Raw genomic sequence first — 19,173 nt, forward strand, 5'->3', positions numbered from 1 at the left:
CCCATTCTCTGTGGGCTGGGCTACATCTCTCAGGATGCATCATGATCTCCCCTCTTGCTAGACCCATGGCCACAGTGCATTATGGGAGATGCGGTCCTTCTGGGAACCTGATCCATACAGGGGAATGCAGGCATGAGGCCAGCACTCTGACAGCATTCCAAAGTAAATATTTTGGGGGGGATGTGTGTTCAGTTTTTTATGAAAGGTCAAAATTTTCCCCAGAAAGCAGACATTTTTCACTAAAAAATGTGTTTTGTTGAAAACCTAATTTTCCATTCCAAAAGAAATTTTCTAGAAGAACTGCAGCAGGCTCTTTTTGAAAGATGTGGACTCTGGTTTTGATGGAGAAATCAATTCCAAAGCACTTGGAGAAGTGCCATTAGGTCTTGATTATGCAAGGTGCTGAGGACTCTGCCCCAATCCAACAAAGCACATAAAAACACCTGCTCAAGCACAAGTAATCCTACTGAAGTCTGAAAAGTCTACTCAGCACCTTTTTGGATCAAGTCTCTAATTAGAATGAATGAAATGAAATCACCAGTGATGGGCAGAGTGGAAATCATACTCTGTTAATCTTAAAATAAGACAACTGGTAAGATTTTTATCCCAATGCTAATTATAGAATTAGAACATAAAACATTTTAGGAACAGAAAGACTGCAAAAGGCTATTTTGCTTTTCTTAATTAATGTTAATCCTGTTTTCTTGCTTTTTCTAAATATTTCCATTCTTTCTTCAAAGGCAAACCCAGATTTCCCCTCGTACATTTTTTTAGCTGTCTTCCCCAGAAATCCCCTGAAATACTTTTCCCTGGGTTCCTGATCTGCTTCTAATTTTAGATAATGAGCATATTCAGTGTTGTGATCAAAGTTCAGTGAATTTCAAAGATTATTATGAAAGAAAAGTTAAATCTAAAATCAATTAAGGCAGTAACTTTTCATGATGGCTCCTAGGTAGCGCCATAGAATATACTCTCACAGCTAATTTTTTTCCCCTTGACTGAATGTCAGTATATACATATATCTATGTAGAGAAAGAAGCTAATATTGAATCCAGAAGACCTGAGTCTGGTATGCAAGGTTTCCACTTTTAAAAAAATTATACTTCTAGTAAATGTTATGCACAACAGCAATGAATTCCTGATTACACTGATAGAAATTACAGATGCGAAGGCTGTCTAACTGCTTGCCAATATAGGATTTTTCCATATCGCTGTCCCTGTGCAGATTGTTCTCTCAAATGCTTTGGCATGTCCGAGTTTAAGTGATCCTACTGATGGGATGCTTCTCTTGTGACACTAGTCCAGTCTAATAGACATCATTTTTAGGATTCCTACCTCCCCAATAGCCAGTTTACATTTTCCTTTACTAAATTTCATTCCATTATTACTAATTATTCCTTCCCATCTCCTCAGATCAATTTAGACCAGTGGTTCACAACCAAGGGTACGCATATCCCTGGAGGTATGCAGAGGTCTTCCAAGGGATACATCGACCCCTCTAGATATTTGCCTAGTTTTCCACCAGGCTTCATAAAAAGCACCAGCGAAGTCAGCACAAACTAAAATTTCATAGAGACAATGAATTGTTTATACTGCTGTATATGCTATACACTGAAATGTAATTGCAATATTTGTATTCCAATTGATTTATAATTATATGATAAAAATGAGAAAGTAAGCAAGTGTGCTGTGATCCTTTTGTATTTTATGTCTGATTTTTGCAAACAAGTAGTTTTTAAGTGAGGTAAAACTTGGGAGTACACAAGACAAATCAGACTCTTGAAAGGGGTAAGGTAGTTTGGAAAGGTTGCGATCAGCTGATTTAGACAATTCTGCCCTTGCACTGGTGCTCAGATAAGAATATAGGAATTGCCAGACTGGATCAGACCTGAGGTCCACCTGGTTCAATACCCTGCCTCTGACAATGGCTGGCACCGGATGCTTCAGAACAAGGTGTAGGAACAATGCAGTAGGCAGCTGTAGGGTAATCTGCCTTCCACGTAGTCTCATCCTGGTTTCTAATAGTTAGAGATTGGTTTAATCCCTGAAGCATGAGGTTTAATAATCCTTCCAAAATGTTTAGGTAACATCAATGATGATCACTCTGAATACTCTTCTTATCCATATAGATGTCCAGTCTCTATTTGAACCTTGGTAAGGTTCTGGTTTCAGTGATTTCTTGAGGCAATGAGATTCCCATTGATAATATGGAGGTGCTTAGATACTATTGTGATGAGTGTCATAACTATCTAGACAAATAAAATAGCTAGACTGATGATGAAAGGAAAACCTTTCTTTATTCATGTTCCTTTAGTTGTTTCTCCAAGTGCAGTTTAATATAGGAATCTTCCATTTGATGTAATGTTATTCCTGTTCTATTGTTTACTGTCAAGAAATCTTTAAAGAATGTAATTGAAACTACAGTAAAAATGCCTTTGAAATAATGTAACTGACTGTAACAAATATATTTTAATAGCTGCAGCTGTTTAATAGTCACAGACTGTCAGTTCATAATAGCTTATGTAACACAGTATGAAATTATGAGCCTTATTACTAGGGAAAGTCCAATATAAAGTAGCATGTGGTCATTTTTCTAATTCTTGGTGAATGTCATGCATGCATAATGCTGTTTAAATGTTGTAATAAAATCATAATGTTAGAATTAAGGCACATTTCTTATTCACTCTGCCGAGTTATAAATAAACTGGGAAGTGCAAGTTAGATTAAAAGGTTTTCAATTACTTTTTCTGCTCTGTTTTCCCCCCCTGGGTTTTAGAGAGAGAGAGAAAAGGAAAAATGTAATCCCTTTACTGGCTTTTAACAAAAGAAAGTAAGGAAATTATTTTAAAAAATCAAAACAGGTTATATTCAATTGCAGAGAGAAATTCTATTTTATTGATGGCTTCATTTTCCCTTGAACAATTTTAGGTCAAAGAGAGAGAACAGTGACCCTGTGCTCCTACTGCTTGAACCATTTCTTTTAGAAAAGAATGTTTTCTAAATGCAAAAAAATCTACAATATTAAATAAATAATATCCTCTATTTCTATTATTTTCATAATTCAAAAATCTGCTGATTTAATGCTGTGTTCTTGTGCTAGAGCTAGGTCATAATAATAAATATTTATCAGATGTAGCCAGGTCATGGCTCCAAGGTAACTGAATAGAAGGGTAAGGATTTTGATAAATTGTGTTTGTGTGCCCTCTACTGGATGGAATTAGAACTGCTCAACTGTATATGGGTGGCAGATGCTGCTGAGGCAAAATTTCCTTTTAGCTAAAATATAGGCTTAGGGTGAAATCTGGACCCCATTGAAGCCTATGGGCATCTTGGTGTTTTGGGGAAGGAGGATGTAAGGTCTGCTGCTAGGGTCGATGAAGTTCAGAATGGTCACAATGTGCAGAATAGTGGCAACCATAAAATTCTGGTCATCCACCAATTTGCTACAGTGCAGAGATTGTGATTGAGTCCAATGTCTAAAATCAAACCCAGAAGTGCCCTATTCTGAGCCTTATGCTCTGATTGCTAGAAATAAAGAAAATGTATTAGAGATGTAGAATTTTTCCTAAATATAATTTGTCATTTTTTTCCATGAGGTATTGAATATGTTGTAACCAGTCTAAATGCCTTTTGAACAAGCAGATGAACTGTGATGCCATAAGCAGCCATCTGTAACTATATCACCACTGTAATACTGTATTGCTTCCTAAAGCTGATAAGTGGTATGGTGATTGGGGCTGATTGTGGCCATTTTGACTCTGTTAATATTGAATCATCTTGTTTGTGGTTTGTGATATTAAAGGAAAGTAAAAGCATGCCACATATTTGACCTGTCTGAAGCCCTTTCCGAGCTCCCCTCCCCACTCCTTTTTCACTGATGCTCAGTCAATTGATTTCTTATATTCTCTCTCCCTCTTTTTGCCCTCCTTTTCTTTTCCCCCTCACAGAGAGGCTGCTCAAATCACTGGCTAAACTGAAATGGAGGAAATATTACAATGTCCATTTCATAAAGTTATCTCTAAAGGCGTAGCTTGCTCCCTCAAAGCTATTTTTCATCTTGGCTTCACGAAAGGGAAATCTTATTAAATGTCATGTTTGCATCTGTTTGTAGGAATCTCTCTGGCCCTGCTTATTTGCGGTGATTGTTGTTCCTTCACTGGTCCAAGTTGGAATTTTGCCTTTCCTCCCTGAAAGTCCTCGCTACCTCCTACTTGAAAAGCATGACAAACATGGAGCAGAAAAAGGTATGGGGTATTGTTTAATCATTTGCCACACAGTATTAATTTTTGTTAGGGCTGTCAAACAATTTAAGAAGATTTCAATTAATCATGAGATTTAAAAAATAGTCATGATTAATTTCAGTTTTAATCACACTGTTAAACAATAGAATGCTAATTTAAATTTATTATAAATATTTTTGGATGTTTTTTTATATTTTTCAAATATATTGGTTTCAGTTACAGCACAGAATACAAAGTTTTACATTTTGTTTTTGAGTGCAATACTATTTCTTTTGTTTCTTTTTTACAGTACAAATATTTGTAATAAAATATAAAGTGAGCACTGTACACTTTGTATTCTGTTGTAATTGAAAACAATGTATTTGAAAATGTAGAAAAACATCCACAAATATTTATAATACATTTAAATTGGTATTCTGTTATTGTTTAACAGTGTGATTAAAACTGATTAAGCACAACTATTTTTTTTAATGTAGTTAATTTCTTTTGTGCTAATCGCATGCAGTAGTTGTGACTGACAGCCGTAATGCTTATATTAAAGGGATACTCGCTGGCAAGGAACTTTGAACATCATGCTTTCCGTAGTCTAAAAGCTAAATATTATCTTACTGGTTTCTTCCCTTCACCTTTTTTTTTGTGTACATGAAGTAGCTGCCAACTTTGATTTATAACTGGAGACTTTTAATTATCCACAGAACAAGTACAGCATGGAGAATGGTGGTGGAAGCTCTTCCACGCTGCCCTGCCACTGTGTCTCACCCTTTACCTGGCAGGATTTATCTTTAGGGGTGAAGGTGGCTGTTCACTACCTAGACTCTCAACCAACATTGCCAAGAGGGGCACTGATTATGATGCAGGGTTTGTCCAGTGGTAGGAGGATTGAATCCATACATTTATATAATTGTATAGCTGCTGGATGGTAGGTCAAATTTAGGCCATATTTCTTTAAAGGTAAAAAGCTTCAATACCCTCTTACCACTTCCTGGAATTATCGCTCTGCACACTCAAAAGTAGTCATCCTTATTGACATATAAACAAAACTGTTCATGTGGGAGATCTGTGGTCAGAAGAGTGTGCCCAGTTTTGGGCCAGTTCAATGCTAAGATTTATCATTGTCTTTTTTCCCCTTAAAATTACCATTAGCTCGACAAATCAATTTGAAAATTCAACATATGGTGACAGCATAGCTGGGATGACATATGCAACTATGTAGAACATCTGTCCTAGCCTAAGGTAGAAGCACTTGCCAAATAGAAGGGGCTCACAGACTCTGAAACCTTGCAGGGACTGAAGGAAGTATACATGTTGTTTCCAGCACCAAGGGACCCACAGAACGTGACAGAAAACATGTTCCCAAACATCTCATTTGAAAGTATCCCTTACATTTTTCACAATCCCTAACTTGCTTTAAAAAATTATAAACCAACCACTGAAGTTTAATATTAAAAAAAAAAATCTAACATCAAAACATTCAGATGACTGTCTCTCCTTTCATTTGTAGTAAGAACAAGCAACTGGCCTTTACTTTGGTCAAGAGTCTGAAATTACAATGGCAAGTGATTGTGAATGCTAATACATTGCATAGTTCTGTTTTTGAATAGTCTTTCATACAAACTGGATCCCCGAATGCTCTAATGAGACAGTTATAAGATTAAATAATTAATAGCAAAGGAAGTGAGAGAGAGGGTTAATGGACAATTCTTAGCTCAGATTTGAAAAGAGATTGGAGATTGTTATATGGAAAATGCCTTTCCAGCTAGAAAGAGCTACAGGCGGCCTGCCTACCAGTAGTAGTCTGACTGGGTGACGGGGACAGGAAGGAGGTAGGTTGTAACGAGCCAAGAGGATGAGGAAAAGATTGGAGAGAAGGACCAAGATTATCAAACCCGAGTGCCTGAAGTTGTGATCCTAAGTTCTCATTTAAACTCTTAAGTAATTGAACTGAATCAGTGATGGTTGATTTCTGTCAAAGCTGCGAGGTGCTCTCCACTTCCTGAAAATCCAGTCACGTGGTAGGTGGACATAGATATGGACATAGATGCCTCGCTTTAGACTCCTGGTTTTGAAAGTCTTGGCCAGGGTCTTTTGAAGCAGGCTCGAGTAGGTTCATGGAGAATTTTAAACTGAGAGAGAGGTTTTTAATGAGGTCTGAAAAGGAATCTGGTGATCTGTTTGTGAGGGTGTTGCAGTAACTCTCCTAATTATATTTAAAAGTGTTGGTTTTTAAGGTGACTCATGTACTATAACTATCTTGTTCCAGAAGAACCATAGAATAAAAGAAGATTAGGGTTGGAAGGGACCCCAACTAAATCATCCCAGCCAGGGCTTTGTCAAACTGGGCTTTAAAAACCTCTGAGGATGGAGATTCCACCACTTCCCTTGGTAACCCATTCCAGTGCTTTATCACCCTCCTAGTGAAAAACTTTTTCACTAATATCTAACTGAGACCTCCCCCACTGCAACTTGAGACCGTTGCTCCTTGTTCTGTCATGTACTACCACTGAGAACAGCCTAGCTCCATCCTCCCTGAAACCCCCCTTCAGGTAGTTAAAGGCTGTTATGAAATCCCCCCTCATTTTTCTCTTCTGCAGCCTAAACAAACCTGGTTCCCTCAGCCTCTTCTCAGAAGTCATGTGCTCAAACCCTCTAATAATTTTTGTTGCCCTCTGTTGGACTCTCTCCCATTTTTCCCCATCCTTTCTGTAGTGGGGGGCCCAAAACTGGACCCAGTACTCCAAATGCGGCCTCACCAATGCCGAATAGAGGGGAATAATCACTTCCCTCTGTCTGCTGGCAATGTTCCTACCAATGCAGCCCAATATGCCATTAGCCTTCTTGGCAATAAGGGTACAGTATTGACTCTCATCCAGCTTCTTGTCCACTGTAACCCCCAGGTCCTTTTCTGCAGAACTGCTGCCTAGCCAGTTGGTCCCCAGTCTATAACAGTGCATGGATTCTTCCATCTGAAGTGCAGGACTCTGCATTTGTCCTTGATGAACCTCAGATTTTTTTTTTAGTCCAATCCTCTTAATTTGTCTAGGTCACTCTGTATCCGATCCCTACCACTCCACCCAGCTTAGTGTTATCCGCAAACTTGCTGAAGTGCAATCCACCCCATCCTCAAAACTGGTTGCAGGATCGACCCCTGGGGCACTTTGCTTCTTACCGGCTAACTAGACATTGAGCCTTTGATTACTACCCGATGATCTAGTCAGTTTTTTCTGTCCACCTTTTGGTCCATTCATCCAACCTATACTTCTTTAACTTGCTGGCAAGAATACTGTGGGAGATATCAAATACTTTGTTAAAGTCGACATATATCACGTCCACTGCTTTCCCCATATCCACAGAGCGAGTCACCTCATCGTAGAAGGCAATCAGTTTGGTCAGACATGACTTAGTGAATTCATGCTGACTGATCTCCTTCCTCTCTTCCAAGTACCTCAAAATGGATTCTTTAAGGACCTGCGTCATGATTTTTCTGGGGACTGAGGTGAAGCTGACTGGTCTGTAGTTTCCTGGATCTTCCTCCTTCCCTTTTTTGAAGATGGCCACTATATTTGCCTTTTCCAAACATCCGGGACTTCCCCCAGTCGCCACGAGTTTTCAGAGATAATGGCCAATGTCTTTGCTATCCCATGAGCCAACTCCCTCCGCATCCTCTGATTCATTACATCCGGCCGCCTGGACTTGTGCATATCCAGCTTTTCTAAATAGTCCTGAACCTGTTCTTTCACCACTAAGGGCTCCTCATCTCCTCCCCATTCTGTGCTGTCCAGTGCAGTAGTCTGGGAGCTGACCTTGTCAGTGAAGATAGAGGCAAAAAAAAGCATTGAGTACTTCAGCTTTATCCACATCATCTGTGATTAGGTAGCCTCCCCCATTCAGGAAGGGGCTCACACTTTCCCTGACCACCTTCTTATTGCTAACATACCTGTAGATACCCTTCTTGTTACATTTCACGTCCTTTGCTAGCTGCCACTCCAATTGTGCTTTGCCTTCCTGATTTCACTCTTGCATGCTCGAGCAGGATTTTTATAATTCTCTCTCATCATCTGATTAAGCTTCCACTTCTTGTAAGCTTCCTTTTTGTGTTTAAGCTCACCAGAGATTTCTTTGTTAAGCCACGCTATGTCGCCTGCCATATTTGCTATTCTTTCTGCACATCAGGATGGTTTGTCCCTGTGCCCTCAATAAGATTTCTTTAAAATACAGCCAGCTCTCCTGGACTCCTTTTCCCCCTCATATTAGCCTCCCAGGGGATCCTATCCATCCTGAGGGAGTCAGTCTGCTTTTCTGAAGTCCTAGATCTGTTTAAAAAATGCCACAGATGACTATGATAATTGTACTGAACAAAGCTGGTATGTGTGTGCTTTTTGAATAATAAATTAATCCATTATTCAAACAGTTAATTATCTCATGATTATTTTTTTAACCTATTTCCATGGAAAATGCCGAATTTTGAGGCATGTCATAATTTTGTCTGAGGGAAGAATCCTAGTCTTTCAACTCAGGACTCCAGCTTTGTTGCTGTCAGATATTTGATCATTTTGTGAAATGTCTTCAAGTGAATTTTTGCTTTCCTTTTGGTTGGATCAAACTTTCAGAACAAATCAACACACTTAGAATTAACAATCCACACCACGAGATGGAGAAATGATCAACATACAGTGCAAGTTATAGTAATTAATTTATAACAAACTTAGGAACTAACTTTGTTTTTGGTGTGAATACTTTTTATATTCTGTTCCATTTTATATAAATTTACCTTATACCACCCTTGTTGCTGTAACATCTAAGTGCCTTTCAGTAGTTCATTAAGTGACATGACTAACATTTGTTATGTGTGGTTCATTCTCTCTCTCATCCTGTCTCCAGGGAAGAACTGTGCATGCAGTGTACGTTTTGGTTTTAGTAGGGTTTTGTTTTGTTATGATTTTTTTTGGATGTACATGCTGCTGTGTAAATACTTTAGAATACTTTTAGGATTTATTGTAGGAGTCCCACTGATGATGTCAGTGGTTTCTCATGTAGAAAGAGGATTGAATTTGGCCCATTCATTTATCAAAGAAGGAGGGAGAGGGGAAGGAAAAATCTGTAGACTTCTGAGACCGGCACATACTGAATAAAACCTGACAGATTTGACAAAATAGGCTCTTTAAAAAGCCATCGCAGAATCTGGGCTTTAAAATAATTCACCTGCCTTGTATCTAATGCCAGTGCCAGTGACAATTGCCTATAACAGTTTGACAGCTCTTGTGTCATATTTTTAGTATATCTAGTATGAGAATGACTTGATTGCTAATCCTCCTCCAGTTTGCCAGCCACTTCCTAGGCCTTTGGATTAAGTATCCAGATAACCTTTCATCATGAAAGCAGCATTACCAACACCTGATTACCAGTGATTTAATTGTTGAAATGAAATGAGTTTTAGTTACAAACTTAGTGGAGGCTACTTTCCTGAGTACAAAAAGTGATGACAATGGGCAGCCTTATTAACTGTTCTTCTAAATTTAGAACCTTTTTTGAAACACAAGTCTTATACTTTTAAAGCTTTCAAACAACTTCTAAAGCAGAAAGAGGACACTACTAGCTTTTGTTAACATTTTAGACCTGACTCCCTTTTCAATCAAACAGCAATATCAAAGTATGTTCTAGTACAGAGAGGGCCAAATTTATTTGGAAATGTTTTTGGAATCCGTGCCTTCTAAGGACAGAAGGAATTAATACTGTTCTCTTAGACTGGGATTTCCAAAGGAGCTTAAGGCACCCAAATCTCCTTGAAATTCAGTGGGATTTTGCGTGATCACTCCTTCAATTCCTTGGGAAATTCCAGCCCAACAGTTTTGATTCACACATCAGGGTTCTTGTGTTGGACGCCCTGACATACGGTAGCTCGGACAAACAATTGCAGGTGCAAAACAGGCAAGCACAATTTTAGGAGTCATTTGGAAAGTGTGGTCCATACAGTTTGTTTGTAAATCAGTATGAAGCACATGTTTAATTAAAGTAGGTCACATCATGCTACTATATAATAAGTATTATTATATACTAGCAATTCCTTTACCAATGTCCACATGTTTTGGTGGGTCAAGAGCAGGAACTTGAATGTGGAAAAAGAAACACTGAGTCCAGAAGCCTGGGTCTCTGATACCTGGGTTTACAATACAGTATAGATATATACGGGGAGATGAGAGAAATGTATGGCTGCCATTAAAATAGCTACTTATTTGAAAGTATCTATCATTACTGGGGTATTGTCCATTTTAAAAGTGACCATAGTAATGTGTTTGAATCATTTAACTTTTAAGTTTCCTCCTTGAGATGTGCACAGAATGTATTCATTTCAGGAATGGGTGACTCTTACTTACGACTAGATCCTTTTTCTACCAGATAAACACATACTATGTAACTATTATACATTTTATTCTGGCTTAGGGCTTGTCAGAGAAATTCAAAAGCCTATCTGTGAAAGAAGTGCAGTTTTTAAGGCAGATGAGTGTATTAGTCTACATAAAATACATAAAAAAGCTATTTTAAAGGTCAGAGCATGGGAAAGGGGAAAGTTAATGTTCCAAATTCTTTTATAATGGTAGAAGTCCAATAGGATGCTATAGATAATGGGTACCACAAATTCTACTCTTCTTTTTTATGCCATTCCTTCCACCTTTCTCTGAGCTGTCTTAAGTAACCAGACTGCAGCCGCAAAAAGACAGAGGGCCCATTTCTCTTCTCCCTTACATTGATGTAAATGAGGAGTGGCACCTGTGAGTGTAACAGAGAGGAGTGGCAAATGGAGACAGAGAGAAGAGGTGTAAATGGAAGGGAAATCTGGAGGGAGCTGACAGATGAACAACTAGAGAAGAGAGAGAAAGCCCCTGGCAATGAGCCACCTATTCAATTTCTATTGTTAACACTAAGATACTCCAGTGACTGGGGAAAGGTGGATGGATACTTCAGTAATGGAAGCTCTGGAGATGCATGTGATAACCATATGAAAAAATGGAAAGGTTGGAATAGAGGATAGCAGTGGGGAACAGAATGACGGGGGTAGAAAGAGGGATGAGAGGAACTTACTGTCTTAGTAATTGTCTTACAACTTAGATTGTAAAATCCTGGAGGCAGTGACCATCTTTTTTTGTTCTTTGTTTGTACAGCACCTAGCACAATGGGATCCTGAGCTACAACTGGGTTCCTTATGCAGTGCTGCAATACAAATAAATAATAATAGTAATTGTAATGTGATAGGGAAAATTTTTTCCCTCTCTAGAAATTGGAGTATTCTTTAGCTGAACAATTAAAGAAATCTCTCTAAGTATGCCCTCTTTAATTGGGAAAGAGTAGCCCCTAGCAAATAATTAGTTTCAGTGCAGCTGTGATAATGTGGCACATAAATGGGTAAAGGAATTCAATGAGCATTCTAACTTACAAGAAAAAAATATTACTGTGTGTTTAAGTGTCAAATAGCTTTACACATTGTGTCACATTAGCACCTACTGGTAACATATAAAACTGATTCTCTAATACGTTCAGTCATACATTAAAACTCCCACACTTATGAAAGGAGGGATACAGCAAGTACTTAAAACTGCTTCAGTGCTGTAGCATTGCCTGATTTCCTGGGTAAGAGATGTAATACATGTATTTTTGAATGTTTAAAAGGATGAATTTGAGTTGATATTGTTTGATGTGGTGAAGGAACAAATCTGTTTCTGACAAAACAAAAAGTGGCTATTTTTGGACAAAGCCACTGAAGCTATTTGGGTGCGAGACATTGTTACACCAAATTCAAGCTGGCCCAAATGGCTACAAATCTATTGATTTAAATGGAGTTGCTACTGGTTACATCTATGGTGAATTATTATTAGATTATTTATTATTTGTATTATCCTGGCTCCTAGAAGCCCTAGTTATGGACCAGGACCTTATTGTGATAGGCACTGTACAAACAGAGACCAAAAGAAAAGTTTACAATTGACGTATAAGACAAGAGACAACAAATGGATACAATCAGGGGAGTACAGAGAAACAATGAGACTATTGATCAGGATGATGGGTAGTGGGCTCTGTACAACAGCAGACTAGCCGTTGTCAAGTTTTTGGAGGCATCACAGCTAAGGAGAGATTTGAATGTGGGTAGTGATGTAATTTTGTGGATGTTTATGGAGAGCACCTCCCAAGCATGTGGGGGCAGCAAGAAGAAAACACAAAAGTGTTTGTTTGAAAACATAGTAAGTGGGGTGTGGAAGATGACATCATGGGCTGATTGGAGATGGCATTATCATCTTGATAGCGAATAAAAGATGAGAAGTAGAGTGGGGACTGGCTATGAAGGACCTTGAAAGTGAATACAAGCAGTTTGATGTGATAGAGGAGGGATTCAAAGAGTGGGGTGGGAGACATGGTCATAGCACCAGGCTAGGAAAATGATCTTTGCAGCAGCATTCTGAATGGACAAGAAGTTATCAGCTTAATCTGCAGCAAGGTAGGTTTTAGGTTAGATATTAGGGTTAGTCTAGATATACTTGGTCCTCCCTCGGTGCAGGAGGTTGGCCTGCATGACCTTTTGAGGTCCCTTCCAGCCTTACATTTCTATGATTCAATTAAATGAGCAGGACAAGGCTGCATTTATCAACACCAGAGAAAAGGATGTTGTAGCAGTCAAGATACGAAATGTTGAAAGCTTGGATGAGGCTTTTAGTTGTGTGGATGGATAAAAGAGGCCATATCTTAGAGATGTTATGAGGAAAGAATCAGCAAGATTTAGACATAGCCTAGATGTGAGGACCTAGAAAGGGGTGAAAATGAATCCCAGATTAGGGGATTGAGTGACAGGCAGATGTGGTGGTGGTGTCCACAGTGATGGAGAAAGGAGGTAACAGGAGGGCTTGGGGGGAAATTTGGAGCTCTGTTTTAGCCACATTTAGCTTGAGGTGGCAACTAAACATCCACAAGGAGTTGTTACCTTTCATCCGGACTTGTATTCATTTTAGGCACTCTAAATTTGTGTTAGCAGAAAATAAGATATACTGTAAGGGCAGCTATTTAGTGTTACATGTGGAAATTTCATTATGAAACCTATAGACCATATGACCCTGGTTTGCAAATCTTTCCTAGATCTAATTTCAAATGATTCAGGCTAGAATTATGATCTTGTGTGGACATCATGAGAAACTGGAGACAAAACCAGGTGAAGGTCGAACTACAAATTCTAAGTGAAAACTCAGTGCAATAACTTATGACCCCGATCCTGCAAAGAGCTTCATGCAGACACAGGTCCCGGGTGTGTGGGAGGAATACAGAATGAATTGAGACTGCCTTAGCTTTTAACTTCAGTTATGTTTAATAAATCAAAATAGCAAGTCCTAGATGTATTCTTAAACTTTGCCACAGTTTTCTTAGAAACATATTAATAGTCCCCTGCACCCTCAATAAATATTTAATCTCTTGCTCCTGTTTTAATAGGTATGTACATCTAAGTCACTAAGGTACATTCAAATTATCCTTTTTGGCTACTAGCTACTCTAATAAAGTCAGTGGTCTGTGAAAATACTAATTTTCATTTTGCCAAATATTTTGATGCAAAGCTGAAATGGTAACAAGGTTCACATAACTGCGGGAGGAAATAACTTTACATTCCAGATTCAAAAGTCTGTGAAATTGGATGAACTTGTATGGAACAAGGTGTACAATAAGTGAGGAAACAATGAGGCATCCGATATGTCTGCTACTGCATGGAAGAGAACCCTAATGTTATTCAAAATTAACTTAATAATAATTTGCGCTTAATGTAGCACCTTCTGTCCAAGATACACATACTGTTTTACAAACATTAATGAATTGTACCTAGCCATTCCACAGTGCAGTAGACAATAATAATACTTATATATATGTTTCCTTTTGAGGACCTGAGTGTGTTTATCCCCACTACTATCCCTATTTGCCACTTCTCCTCATGTCTCCTTTGTTTATTTCTCTCTCAAGCCCCTTGCCACCTTCTTCCACACAGCCCCTCTGTTTGTAACATTGTCCCCAATCTCCTATGCCACACAACAACACTTTCTTCTTTTAAGTCCCTTCTCAAAATTCACCTCTTTCTTGGGCTTCCAGAGCAATGATTCTCGCTCCTTCACAATCTTAGAAACGTTACAGCCAAAATTTTCAAAAGCAATTAGCAATTTGAAGTGTCTCGATTTTTGAGTGCTCAGCTTGAGCCGTCTTAAACGGGTATGATTGTTGGAGGCTGGGTGCTCAGCAACACTGCAACACAGCATACCTGTGCCACTCAGACACTTTGCCTCTACTAGTTTTCTGAAGATAGCCCATTCTGTGCGGATGCAAACCTTGTCTGAGACTGGCAACAAAGCTGAGAATTTGTGGTGGTGAGCTTTGTGGTATGAACATGTGAAGACTAACTAGATTAAGACATCAACTCATTTCTCACAGGCCACTAAACTGTTGCCATATATTAAGGATCTTTCATCGTCACTGATCTGAGATGAATGTGAACTAGTGGTTTAGAGTTGAAAGTTTCCTTGTCCTATTAGCAATCACTGGAGCCATTCATTTCTTCTGCTGCTATTTTTGAATAGGCAGCATACTAGCATTTGAGTACAATGTATCTGGCACATGGTTGCCTGAGAGAGATGAAAGTCCTAGGGAAAGGTCTAAGAGATGCCAGAGAAATGACCCCTTAGCCATTATGGCAGAACAGGAAAGAAGTGAAAATAAAGCCTTCCCCTAAAGATAAAAAGCCAGCTAGCCACAAATGGAAAAGTAAGCGTTCCAGGTGGAGTAAAAGTGAAACAAATCACTCCTTTTTGCCAGGACAAAAATTGCCATTTCATTCAATTCCAATAGCTCAAATTAAAAAATAAAGTTAATAAAATCAGACAGACTGAAAAGCCCCCATTACTGCACTCTGGCTATCTCCCTGCCAGTGCAGAATTTATTTCCTTCAGTTTATTTTCCTTGTGCTTTGCTGAGTGTAAATGATGCAAGTGTCAGGGCTTTCTACCACTTCTTCAGGCAGATTCTTCCTTAGTCAAGCATGCTTGAAAAATCCTAACAAGTAATGTTATTAACTTATAAAATTATATTATATAATTATATAAAATTATATTTCTGACATTGTTGGAAGAAGGACTTGGAGGAAGTTTTAGTATACGTGCTGAGCAGTAAAAAATCTTGTTAAATCTGCTGGAAAGGATATAGTATTGTATAAGTGTACTCTCTACTATGTACTAATGCAGGGAAGCAGTGGTTTGTTGGCATTCATTGATTTATTGGTGTTTCAAGTATTTGTGAAGTTTTGCTATTGGCAATTACATCTCTAGTCTTAACTTCAGGGAGGGCAAGGAAAATAGATACTTTTTTCCCCTACCTTGTGCTCGATTAATCATTTTCTGTACTTACAATTTTTGACTTCCTCCTCTTTTTACATGTATACCAACCCCCATGTGTGAATGGCCAGATTGCTTCCTTTTTACTTGACTGCACCTGTATTTTGACTGTGCGCCCTACAGGAATGTTGAGGGTTCTGAGGAGAGGAAAAATAAAGAAAATTGTGCACTGACCTGATTAACACTGATAAAAATAAAACAGATGCGTTAAAAATATGTGAGAATCATTTTAAAGTAAAGCTCTTTGATTTTGTACTCTTTATTACCTTGCTTATGTGGTGTTATTCAATATCAACATCCTTAATAATGAAGGATATAATATCAAGATAGGTAGGTCATTATATATACTATACCTATATTTACTTCTACTTTTGCAGCTTATACCAAGCTCTAAATACATCAGTCATTTAAGCAAGAATTAACTACATCATTTACAAAGTGTAACTCAATGAAGAATAATTGGTCTATGAAAAAAGGACACGTGCTTGGCCCCAACCACAACGTTACTAAGAGTCTCAAATCTGAGTTCATTAACCTACCTCTGCTCAACAATCTGCATAATTAGTTGAATCTAAGCAGTGTGCCAGAAGGTATAAAAATTATTTGGGCTATGCTGGACCAAAGGGAAAACTGGTTGCGGAGTAAGAGGCTCTTTATGTATAATGCTCTGCCTGCAACCCCCTTGCTTCCGAATGAAGGGGGCTCCAGTATGAATGCCCCTCTTGGTACCAGTGGTGGTAGAATGGAACATGGAGAGATGAGGTCTCTTGTGAACACAGCTCTCAAAGCAGCTAGGATGCTATATGTTAAAGCTAATGACCCAAGATTTTCAAAAGTGACTACTGGTTTTGGTTGCCTCCATTTTAGGTGCCCAACTTGACACATATTTTCAAGAAGTGATGAGCGTCCACCCTTGAAAATTCAGCTCCCTTAAGGGTCTGTCTCCACTCCAGTTAAAGAGCCATGCCTGGGCCATGGCAGCTGACTCAGGCTTCTGGGGCTCGGCTATGGGGCTGTAAAATTGCAGTGTAGATGTTCATGGTCAGGCTGGATTCCAGGTTCTGGGACCCCACGAGGGGGGAGGCCCCCAGAGCCCGGTCTCCAGCCTGAGCCAGAATGCCTACACCCTAGTTTTACAGCCCCATAGCTCAAGCCCCACAATCCCGTGTCAGCTGACACTGGTTATCTGCTGGTGTTTAACTGCAGTTTAGGCAGACCATAAGAAGTTTCAATTTGGGCACGAAACAAAGGGAGGCATCCAAAATTGCTAGACAATTCTTAATATTTTGACCAGCTCCTTTTTACTTCCACTGAGAATCGAATTCACATCTAGTGCAGGTCCTGAAACATTGATATTATGTGGTTTTGGTTTGATTTGGGGGACTTATCCCTAATAACATTGAAATTCCACAGTATGGGCTGCTACTTTGCTAGATAATGCTACAATCCAGGAATTTCAGTCTTTAAATGGAATGTGGGCATTTCAATTATCATTACTCATTGTATCTGGCTTTATTAGATATCCAAGTCCTTTGTGCAGTCTAAAAGAGTGGCTGTGCACATTATACTTCTGTAGATAATACTTTGCAAAGCTGTGAATAAGTCAAAAGTACAATTTTTTTTCTTTTTTTTAAAATCGAAGCAATACTATCACTTTTCTTCCTAATAAAATAATAACTGCTATTATTTCCTTAAAAGGAGGGATTTTAAGTGACCTGCTGAGTAAATAATTGTTTTTGAGACTAGCCTCCTACAGTGTTCAGAACAGCTTGCTTACAGGAGTCTTTCTAATGCAATTGATTCTCTGTAGCAGAAATAATTCCACAGTGCTGAACATTTAAATATATGTTATGAAGCCAACCCTCTGGATATGTTCAGGAGATTTTAATGAAAATATCAGCAATTTATAGCACACCCATAAGGATGACTTCAAAATTAAGGGTTCTTTGAAAAGTGACTAATGCTTCTGGAAATGCTTTGTACGTGTGTGTGGTAGAAAACTTTTATGGCTCACAGTGAAAAGTTAATGCAGTAAATTTCACCCATTATGTTATTGCACCTAGGTGGTTGGTTTTTTTGCTGATGCATGTTAATAAGGTACAAACCACTGACAAGAAAAATTGTGTGAATTAGATTCCTAGCTTTCTGTGTATGGGAACTGGGAAAATACGAACTGCTTTGGGTAATTCTCTCCAACCATTTAATACACCAAGGAGTTGAATCCTTGACTGTAATCTGTCTGTATAACAAAGAAGTTGTTGTTTTGTTTTAGAAAGGGTAAAATCTTTCAGTCCCAAATGTCTATCCTTTGTTGGTTTATAATAAATTGCACTTTTTTGCTTTTTCTCATTACTTTTCAGTCCTTTTCATCTTCAGAAACAGTCTATTGATTTCATTGCTACTTGCATTAGTTAGGTGGGATTTGCCTGGTCTAATCCTGCTCCCTTTGAAGTCTGTGGTAAAAAACTCCCAGTAACCTTCATGGAACTGAGCTAGGCCAGTGCTTAGGCAAATCCCTCCTTTTGTTCTGGATATTGTTGTGATATGTGCTATAGAAATAGAAATACTATAGACACAGTGGATATGTAGATCTTTATTACAATCAACGTTAAGTTTTTTCTCTTCTTTAGTGTAAAGAATTGTATTGTTTTAGAACAGTGGTTCCCAACCTTTTTGGCTTGAGGGCCACAGATATTTTTACAATGCTGTAAATCAGTGCTCCCCTCCCACTGGCTCCGGCAGGGACCCCAGCGCCTATGGACCTAGGCGGAGCACTTTGTCATGTTCCCTGCTATAGCCAGGGGGAGCATTGATCTCCTGTCCCCTTGGCTGCAGCAAGGAGCCTGCACTGGTCTTTTAGCCCCACGAAAACACGTTCCGCCTGGGTCCTTAAGCAGCGGCTCCCTTCTGCAGCCAGCAGGAGGGGAGCCGTGGGCCACTTTGAAAGCCCCTGCAGGGCACTTTTGGTCCTGGGCCACAGGTTGGAAACCACTGTTCTAGAACATAAACAGAGAAGGGGAGGAGAGAGCAGAATAGTTCCACCAAAGAGGTGAAAAAGTTCAGTATTTTTAAATGTGTTCAACCGTCTGTGAAACTCGCATGTCTTTTAAAATAAAGCATATTCAATTTCTTGTTAAGATATGTGATTTTACATTTGCAGCATTCCAGACCTTCCTGGGGAAAGATGATGTGTCTCAAGAAGTAGAAGAAGTTTTGGCAGAGAGACAAGCACAGACAAATGTTAAATTGGTGTCTGTCCTTCAACTTCTGAGAAACCACTCTGTGCGCTGGCAGATCATTACTGTCATCATCACCATGGCCTGCTACCAGTTATGTGGGCTAAATGCTGTAAGTATTCCTCTTCAGTATGCTGCCTGCTAATGGGTCATGCCTTTTGTTAATCAATATTTATATATTCTAATACTTGACAATCTTCAGAATTTTCTCATTCTCTGCTATTCCTTATGATTATTTATTCATTATTTGTGTTGGAGTAGCATTTTAAAGGCCCAACTAACAATGGGGTTAGA

The 19,173-nt window shown here is 38.9% G+C and overlaps 1 protein-coding gene across 4 annotated transcripts in view; it reads left to right on the top strand.

Moving 5' to 3' along the window:
- The window catches only part of SLC2A9 (solute carrier family 2 member 9), a 222,903-nt gene that overhangs the window by 94,292 nt on the left and 109,438 nt on the right, over positions 1-19,173 (top strand). For all 4 annotated transcript variants that reach the window (XM_067530346.1, XM_067530349.1, XM_067530347.1 and 1 more), the window contains 2 exons: positions 4,112-4,244; positions 18,804-18,991. In XM_067530346.1, the coding sequence (XP_067386447.1) occupies positions 4,112-4,244; positions 18,804-18,991 (321 nt within the window). The remainder of the gene's footprint in view (positions 1-4,111; positions 4,245-18,803; positions 18,992-19,173) is intronic.

The sequence above is a fragment of the Emydura macquarii genome, unplaced genomic scaffold (assembly GCF_026122565.2).
Source record: "Emydura macquarii macquarii isolate MOO-44397 ecotype Brisbane River unplaced genomic scaffold, CSIRO-AGI_Emac_v2 contig_3062, whole genome shotgun sequence".
NCBI lineage: Eukaryota > Metazoa > Chordata > Testudines > Chelidae > Emydura > Emydura macquarii.